General features: G+C 46.2%; 1 protein-coding gene across 1 annotated transcript in view; it reads left to right on the top strand.

Moving 5' to 3' along the window:
• Window positions 1–1,355: 1,355 nt before the first annotated feature.
• Window positions 1,356–9,959, top strand: part of BBOF1 (basal body orientation factor 1) — a gene marked incomplete at its 5' end in the record, with an annotated part of 41,876 nt that continues 33,272 nt past the window's right edge. The window contains 3 exon segments of the mRNA XM_081102913.1: window positions 1,356–1,381; window positions 1,383–1,433; window positions 8,240–8,468. Of these exon segments, the coding sequence (XP_080959039.1) occupies window positions 1,356–1,381; window positions 1,383–1,433; window positions 8,240–8,468 (306 nt within the window).

Genomic DNA, 9,959 nt, shown 5'->3' with positions numbered 1-9,959 from the left:
GCCCTCGGCGCGATCTCCGCCCCGCCCTCCGCGCCCGGCCCGCTGACTGGGCGCCCGCCCTGCGGCGGCGTGGGAGTCACGTCAGGGCGCATGCGCTCGCGGGCACTTGCAACGGCCGGCACGGAAAGTTACCGGCGGGGCGTGCTGGTTCCCTTAGAGACCGAACCGGGCTGGGCGGCGGCGAGACAGCCCGGCCCTTGGAGAAGCCAAGATGCCGATTAGGGGCAAGAGCAAAAGGAAAGGCAAGAACAAAGACAAAGACAAGCTTCTGAAGAAGTAAGGAGAACCCACGCTGGGGTCCTCTCCCGGGAGTCGGGCCGGGGGGCCGCAGGGGTTGGCTGACTGGCACCTGGCCGCCCGCTCTCCTGGACTTTTTACTCGCTCTCCCGGATTCTGAGGACAGTTCCCATTGTTCAGAGATTCCCAAATGCATGCCCGACTTGACTGCTTCAGCTTAGCCACTAGGATGAGATTTGGGACCCTGACGTCATTTAGACACAGCCCTTATCTATGTGTAATGCATTAACGATGGAAGCAGATGGTCTATTTTTCGGTCCAAAAAATAGACCGAATGAAATAGGTGCTTGTGGAGGAACAAAGAGCTGAGAATGAGGAGGAAGAGGTCTGACACTAGAAGTGAAAGCCAGGATAACATTTATTGGGATATTGGAGGTCCTCTAGACCAGCGCTGTCCAATAGGGTAGTCACTGGTCATGTGTGGCTACATTAAAATTAAATTAACAATTCATATCCTCAATTGTACTAGCCACATTTCATAACCTCAGTGGGCACATGTTGCTAGCGGTAACTGTATTGGACATCCCAGGCATCTAACATTTTCATCATTACAGAGAGTTGTATTGGACAGCAGTACTCTAGATGAGTGGTTCTTAACCCAGGGCGATTTTGCCTTCCAGGACACATTTGGCAATATCCCTGGAGACATTTTTGATTCTCACATCTGGGAATGTGTGCTACTGGCATCTAGAGATGAGTAGAGATGCTGTTTTACATCCTGCAATGCACCGGACAACCCCTCACCCCCACCCCAAAGAATCATTTAGCTCAGAATGGCCGCAGCGCCAGAGTTGGGAAACCCTGCTCAATACTATAAACTTCTCTACAATAGGCACTGAGCATTATTCACCATATCTCCAGCGCCTAGCAGAGAGCCTGGCACACAGCAGATGCTTATTATTTGTTCAATAAATAAATTAAGGTATCTGCCTGTGTATGCTTCAACTTAGATGTTTATTCCACAAGAACTGTGCTCTGGGTTCATTCTTTCTTGATCCTAGTCTGAGATCTCTCTACTGTGCAGTTGAGATGCTCTTGAACATCTAAAGGATCTCTCGATGATTGAAGCAGTTCCTTGGGTCTTCTAGGGATTCCTTTTGGTTCAAAGGAAAGGGTAAAGGATTTGACCAAATTGGCTAATTGTTTAGATTTCTCCAAAATTATCAGAACTAACTGTAGCACTAATCCTTTCCAAGTTTGGAGCTGCTGCTAATTGTCACTTAACCTATTAGGTGGACCTGGTAGTTCCTAGACACATTGGAGTCATACATGGTGTCCAACAATACTATATATGGGACTATAAGAGAATCCCCAAACTTGTAAAGTTTGTGAAGTTACTTGTTTAAGAGAGTAATAAATGCTCAGTACAGAAAGTTTAGGAAATATGGAAAGTCAAAGTAGAATATAAAAATCACCTGTAATTCATCATCCAAATATAACCACTACTATTATTTGGGGATATTCTTTTATCTTTTGGAAATGATAGCCTAATGTACATACTTATTTGTAACTTTCCCCATTTATTAATATAAGTATTCTTCTACAGTGTGACTTTTAAAAAAACACCACATAACTGCATAGTTAGTCTAGCACTTTTTTTTTTAATTGATTTTTTTACAGAGAGGAAGGGAGAGAGATAGAGAGTTAGAAACATCGATGAGAGAGAAACATCGATCAGCTGCCTCCTGCTCATCTCCCACTGGGGATGTGCCCGCAACCCAGGTACATGCCCTTGACCGGAATCGAACCTGGGACCCTTGAGTCCGCAGGCCGACGCTCTATCCACTGAGCCAAACCAGCTTTGGCTAGTCTAGCACTTTTAAGAAGTGCCAAGGGTGGGAGAAACCAAGATGGCAGCATAGGTAAACACCAGAAATTGCTGCCTCGCACACCACTTCAAAAATACAACTAAAAGACAAAACGGACATCATCCAGAACCACAGGAAGGCTGGCTGAGTGGAAATTCTACAACTAGAAGGAAAGAGAAAAGCACTGAGACTCAGAGGAGGTATGGAAGTAAAGTACAGAGGTACGGAGGCGCACGCCAAAAGGACTGGCAACTGAGGACACGGCGCACATGGAAAGGGCTGGCAGCTGAGGACGCGGCACACATGGAAAGGGCTGGCAGCTGAGGATGTGGCGCACATGGAAAGGGCTGGCAGCTGAGGACGCGGCACATGTGGAGAGGGCTGGCAGCTGAGGACGCGGTTGTCTTTTTCAATCCGGAGGGAGTCTCAAGCTCCCGACTGCTCTGAACTCCAGTTCCGGGTGAGTCTCTATATAGGGAGAAACTAGACTGTCTGGCAGCGGGCAGAACTCAAGGGCGGCTTTCTCTCAGAGGTGCTTGCAGCGATTACCAGGACACTGAGACCCGGGGCCTCTTAGGGCGGGACTGAGGAGCAGCCATAGCTGCTTGCTCCGCTCTGTTGATCCCCTGAGACCCTGCCCCACCCAAGCTGTGCACAGAGGCTTTTGCATATGAAAGGCCTGGCCCTTTGCAACCTGAAAATTACCTAACAAACTGGAGCTGAATCAGAGAGACCCAGAACTTCCAAAAGAAGGCCCAAGGCCCCACAGCAGCTTGCATTGCTTCACAGCTGGGCCTCATCTGGGCACCTCCAAATCCCAAACAAAGAGGAATCTCTCCATAGCTCCTGCTGGGTAGCCTCAGGCAGAGGCTAAATTAGCACCTCCTTAGAGATCCAAGAGCCAGTATACCCAGTGGACCATCCAATTACAACTCCTCAGATCCATAAGGGACCACTCAGGGGGCAGACTCAGTGAGCACCGAAGCCCCACTGAAGCAAGTCTTGCCCCAGAAGCGTGTCTCCAGCTCAGAAGTTCTCCCACTGAAGACACAGATGATTCTCACAGCCAATTGTCCTGGAGGTCAATTCCTCCTAGTGATACCTACAACAATCAAGACTTAACTACAACAAGACTATGCACAAAGCCCACAAAGGGGTGCACAAGAGTGTCCACCTCAAGTAATTGGGGAGTCTGAGCCACTGGGCCCTATAGGACACCTAACATAGAAAGCCACTCTATTAACACAGGGAGGCATAAAAAATGCGGAGACAAAGAAACAAGTCACAAGTGACAGAAATGGAGGAAAGCAAACTACTGGATATAGAGTTCAAAACCACACTTTTAAGGTTTTTCAAGAATTTTCTAGAAACCGCCGATAAATTTAGTGAGACCCTCAAGAAATCTAGTGAGATCCTCGAGGTGATGAAAAAGGACTAACTAGAAATTAAGCATACACTGACTGAAATAAAGGATATTATGCAGAGTTCCAACAGCAGACTAGAGGATCACAAGAATCAAGTCAAAGATCTGAAATACAAAGAAGCAAAAATCACCCAACCGGAAAAACAAAAAGAAAAAAGATCCAAAAATATCAAGATAGTGTAAGGAGTCTCTGGGACAACTTCAAGCGTACCAAAATCTGAATTATGGGGGTGCCAGAAGATGAGAGAGAGCAAGATATTGAAAACCTATTTGAAGAAATAATGACAGAAAACCTCCCCTACCTGGTGAAAGAAATAGACTTACAAGCCCAGGAAGTGCAGAGAACCCCAAACAAAAGGAATCCAAAGAGGACCACACCAAGACACATCATAATTAAAATGCCAAGATCAAAAGACAAAGAGAGAATCTTAAAAGCAGCAAGAGAAAAACAATCAGTTACCTACAAGGGAGTACCCATACGACTGTCAGCTGATTTCTCAACAGAAAATATGCAGGCCAGAAGAGAGTGGCAAGAAATATTCAAAGTGATGAATAGCAAGAACCTACAACCTAGATTACTTTACCCAGCAAAGCTATCATTCAGAATAGAAGGTCAGATAAAGAGCTTCACAGATAAGAAAAAGCTAAAGGAGTTCATCACCACCAAACCAGTATTATATGAAATGCTGAAAGGTATCCTTTAAGAAGAGGAAGAAGAAGAAAAAGGTAAAAATACAAATTATGAACAACAAATACACATCTATCAACAAGTGAATCTAAAAGTCAAGTGAATAAATAATCTGATGAACAGAATAAACCGGTGAATATAATAGAATCAGGGGCATAGAAAGAGAGTGGACTGACTATTCTCGGGGGGGGGGGGGAGTTATGGGGGGTGTGAGAAGAGACTGGACAAAAATTGTACACCCATGGATGAGAACAGTGGGTGGCAGGGGTAAGGGCAGAGGGTGGGGTGGGAACCGGGTGGAGGGGAGCTATGGGGGGAAACAAGAGGAACAACTAATAATCTGAACAATAAAGATTTAATTAAAAAATAAAATAAAAAGTGCCAAGGTTTTATCACATTCTTGGAACTCACTAGCATATGTTTTCCATTTTTGACCATGCATCTACAGTACACATATCAACAATGAAGAACACTGAGCCCTTGCCAGGTGGTTCAGTTGATTGGAGTGTCACCATGTTCACCAAAAAGATTTTGGGTTCAATTCCTGGTCAGAACACATACCTAGGTTGGTGATTTGATCCCCATTCATGGCACATACAGAAGGCAACTGATGAGGTTTGTCTCTCGCATCAATGTTTCTTTCTCTCTCTCTCTCTCTCTCTCTCTCTCTCTCTCTCTCTAAAATCAATAAACATATCCTCCAGTGAGGATTAAAAAAAAAGAGGAACATTGAGGGTAACAGATCTCTTATCCCTTGGATTTTCCATGATTCATAGTTTGAGAAACCCTGCTTTGTTTTTACAGTCAGTATTAGTGGTCCTTTTATGAGAAATCCTATCTGATTTCTTTCATCAACTCAGAGCAAGTTAGACTTGATACCTTCAGGGAGCAATTTGATGACTGTAGCAAGGCAGTCTGTCACTATTGCCTAAATCATGCTGGAAAGGGAGTTCAATAGCTATAACAGGGTGGGGGTTGGAGATGAAGCTGGCCATAATTTGCAGAGAAGAAAAGGTGAGAGTGGGACTGAAAAGGGATCAAGAACCAAAAGTTGGTGGGGATGGAGGGTGACAGTATATAAATGTCCACACATACTTATGTATGAAAATATTTAGAATTCAAATACAGGTGAAGTCTTTATTATCTAAATACTAGTGGCCTGGTGCAAGAAATTCATGCATCGGGGGGGGGGGGGGGGAGCGCGGTTGCCTCAGCCCAGCCTGCACACTCTCCAATCGGGGACCCCTCGGGGGGATGTCCTGTGGGATCGGGCCTAAACCGGCAGTTGGACATCCCTCTTGCAATCCGGGACCGCTGGCTCCTAACCGCTCACCTGTCTGCCTGCCTGATTGCCCCTAACCCCTCTGCCTTCCTGCCTGCCTGATCACCTCTAATCTCTCTGCATGTGGGCCTGATCGCCCCGAACTACCTATACCTGCCTGCCTGATTGTCCCTAACTGCCCTCCCCTGCTGGCATGATCATGCCCCCAACTGCCTCTGCCTGCCTGATCACCCCCAACTGCCCTCCCCTGCCTGCCTGATCTCGCCCCCAATGACCCTCCCTTGCCGGCTTGATCTCGCCCCCAACTGCCCTCTCTGCCTTGGCCCCCACCGCCAGGGCTTTGTCTGGAAGGAAGTCAGATGTCCGGAAGATGGCTGGTCGACTGGTCTAATTAGCATATTACCCTTTTATTAGTATAGATAGATTATATAAGATAGGATTGCTTAAATGGGGGGTGGGGTAAAGCCTTTTCTGCAGGAGGAGATACTCTTGGCAGACAAAAATACATAATCCCTATATCTGGACTGATAGCCAGACTGATATGCACTATACTGCCAAACTGGTCATTAAAAAATTGAACTGCTTTCTTTCACCTTACACCAAACAGCTGTTGCCCTCCTCAGCCCCCACCATCGGTTCTGCCTTTGCAGTTCACCCAGATTAGGTTCTGATTGGTTGGTTTCTATGCCAGTCAGCGTCAAAAGCTCCACCTCCTAGGCAGCCATTGGCTCCTCGCAGTTCACCCAGATTTGGTTCTGATTAGTCCGTTTCTATGCCAGTCAGCATCAAAAGCTCTGCCTCCTAGGCAGCCATTGGCTCCTTGCACTTCACCCAGAGATGGTTCTGATTGGTCAGTTTCTATGATAGTCAGCATCTCCGGGCCTAATCAGAGAGGTGGGGCTGATCAGCAGCCCCTGCAGAGGCCCAGAGAGAAACAGGCACGGCTGCTGGCGAAGCCCGGAGAGAAAGGGGCAACAGCTGACCAACAGTTTCCACGGAGGCTGCAGATCAGACCCTGCCTTTCTCTTCGGGCCTCTCTCTGAGCCTGATCTTCAGCGACAGCAACCCAGCACTGACTGCAGGACTGACTTCCAGTTGGTCGAGCCTTCGGTTTTTTCAGAACATTGGTTTTTATGTATTAGGATGCATGTTCACTAATACAAAGGTTGAGAGTTCAGGCCAGAACTCTTAGCTACTTGAATTTTATTTTCCTTCCCCAACAATTTGCTAGATACTTGCACTGTTCTTTACTCTCTATGGCATTCCCAGGCCCAGCAGTGAAGCAGCAGGCGGCTGGGGAGGAGCCTGAGCCTGGGCCTGGCATCACACTGCTCCTGCTCATCCCGGTCCCACTGCACCTGTCACCACCACTGCTCAGTAGCGCTGCCCAGGAGGCAGGAGAGGCTTGTGCTGCCACAGCTGCGCTTGCCAGCTGTGAGCCGGTGCCTGGCACCCATTGGTGAGCTGACCAGCACTCCCACTGTGGGAGCACACTGACCACCAGGGGGCAGCACCTGCATTGAGTGTATGCCCTCTGGTGGTCAGTGTGCATCATAGCAACTGGTGGTTCTGCCATTCGATTTGCATATTAGCCTTTTATTATATAGGATATACCCAGCCGACACCTAACTGCTCACCTGCCGGTCTGATTGCCCCTAACTGCCCTCCTGCTGGCCCAGTCACCCCTAACTGCCCTCCCTGGCCAGCCTGGTCGCCTCTAACTGCCCTCCCCTGCCAGCCTGGTCACCCCCAACCACCCTCCTCTGCAGGCCTGGTCCCCCCAACCACCCTCCCCTGCAGGCCTGGTCTCCCCCAAATGCTTTCTCCTGCAGGCCTTGTTCCCCCCAACTGTCCTCCCCTGTAGGCCTGGGTCACCCCTAACTCCCCTCCCCTGCAGGCCTGATCTCCCCCAACTGCCCTCCCTTTCAGGCCTGGTCCCTCCCAACTGCCCTCCCCTGCTGGCCTGATCGCCCACAACTGCCCTCCCCTGCCAGCCATCTTGTGTCCACATGGGGGTGGCCATCTTTGACCACATGGGGTCGGCCATCTTATGTGTGGGAGTGATGGTCAATTTTCATATTACTATTTTATTAGATAGGAGTTCCACTTTACCTCTGTACAAATGATTATGGTTTGTTTATCAGGCATCCTTGAAGCCTGATACATTGTGGAACTAGCAGATAAAATATTTAACATACTAGTACTTGCTCAAGTGACTTGAATATTTGTCCAAGGCCTAGCCAAGAAACAAAAAACACACAAAAAATAACCTAGAACAAAAAGAAAATTGGGATTTGGATAGGTGGAAGATTACAGAAATATGGACTTAAAGTTACATTTACACTATGAATGTATCTTCATGGTGAAGAGGAACTAAGGTAATGGATTTGTAGTAGAGAGAGCCAGGGTCTAAGACTGAGCAAGTCAGAATAAAAGACAGTTCAAATATGAGAGAATCAAATAAGTGAAAAGATGTGAAAGCTTTATGAAATAAATTTAACTTATTATGCCTTTCCTCTTTGTTTATCTAGTCCTTTGGAGTTATGCTCCAGAACTTTCCTCTTCCAGGAAGAGGTACCTACTAAGATAACTCCCTTGTCAAGTAAATATGTCTTTATTATTAACTAATTCATCTAATAATGTTTGATCATATGTGCCAGGCAATATCAAACAAAACAATAATAGAGAAATGTAGTAGAGAATAATTAGTTATATGTTATCAATGCCCTCTTCCCATGTAGGAAGTCAACAAAAACTGAGGAAACTGCAGTGGAAAGAGCCAAGGCCAATGCCACCCTTTGGGAGGCCAGGCTGGAAATCACAGAGCTCTCTAGGATTGAGTATCGTGATACTTCCCTGAGACTTGCGAAAACTAATGAGGACTTAAAGAAACAGCAGTATAAAATGGAGAAAGACACAATGTCCGTATTAAGCTACCTGAAGAAGCAGGACCAGGAGAAAGATAATATGGTAGGTGGGTAGAAATCCTCATTACCTAGAAACTTTGTGGCCTGCATTAACTAATTGATATTGGTCTGCCTTTATCAGTATCACTTATATTTTTTTATTTTCATCTGCCTCCATATATCAAAGGCCTACATCTATCTGTAGCAAATGTATAATTTTTCACAATTATGGATGTTCATTAAAACCAAAGAAATTATTTTGCAAAGTAAAGCAGGTTCAAAATATCCTGGTTAGCTAGCTCTCCGATAATGTTTTACTCATTCTTCTATATCATAGAAATATATTATTTTCTTAAACTTTATTTAAACTGTTAATTATAGAAATACTAGAGGCCTGGTGCACAAAATTCGTGCATGAGGGGAGTGGCCTGCACCCTCTCCAATTGGCAGTCGGACATCCCTCTCACAATCTGGGACCACTGGCTCCTAACCGCTCGCCTGCATGCCAGCCTGATTGCCCTCTAACTGCTTCCCTGCCAGCCCGATCATCCCCAACTGCCCTCCCCTGCTGGCTTGATCACCCACAACTATCTGACCCACCTCCTCTGCATGAGGCGGTGGAGATGCCAGGACTGGCCTCCTCTGTGCCACGTGGAGCCGTGGGACCCCCAGGCCTCACCACGTGGCGCGGCTGCCAGACCCCACCTCTGCTGTGCACGTGGCCATCTTGTGGCAACCATCTTGTGGTGGCCATCTTGTGGCGGCCATTTTTGCAGTGGCCATCTTGTGAGGGCATCGCGCGAGGGCATCACGCAAGGGCGTTGCACAAGGTTGTGGTGCCACCTAAGCTTTTATTATATAGGATTAAAAATAAAATGTTCTGCCCTGGCTGAACGGCTCAGTTGGTTAGAGAATTGTCCCAGTATGCCAAGTTTGTATGTTCTATCCACAGTCAGGGTACATACAAGAATTAACCAAAGAATAATGAATGCATAAATAAATGGACCAATGAATCAATGTTTCTCTCTCTCTCTCCCCCCTGCTTCCTCTCTCTCTGTCTATCTCACAAGTCTATCAATAAGAATTAAAAAAGAAAATGTTTTTAAAATTATATCTTGAACAAAATTTGGAAATTTTCCTTAAAAATGGGTTTTTGTTTTTAATGCTTTGTTCAATCAATCACAAAATAAATAACATTTCACACCCATCCTACATGGTTTAGGACTATCTCTACTTTTTAGAATTTGTAGGTTTTTCTTAAATTAATCTAAGATATTGTTTACAACAGTATTTCACTTCTGGATCCTCTGATTGTATAACCAAATCAAGGAGTTTTTAGTTTAAAAAACTACTTAGGTTCCCTACTAAAACCAGCATCCTTGGAGAAATGACTAGTTCCAAGAGTGGGGCAGGGAAAGTAAAAGATGAGTCTGGAATATCTCATTGTGCCAGAGAGTAAGTAAAAAAATATTAATTTGGGATGGTGAACACACAGTACAGATGATGTGCTGTGGAATTGGGCACCTGAACCTGTATAATTTTGTTAACCTGTGTC

Source organism: Myotis nattereri, assembly GCF_964212035.1.
Source record: "Myotis nattereri genome assembly, chromosome: 1".
Lineage (NCBI taxonomy): Eukaryota > Metazoa > Chordata > Mammalia > Chiroptera > Vespertilionidae > Myotis > Myotis nattereri.
Note: the sequence above shows the minus strand (reverse complement) of the source record. Positions and strands in the feature narration are given on the sequence as shown.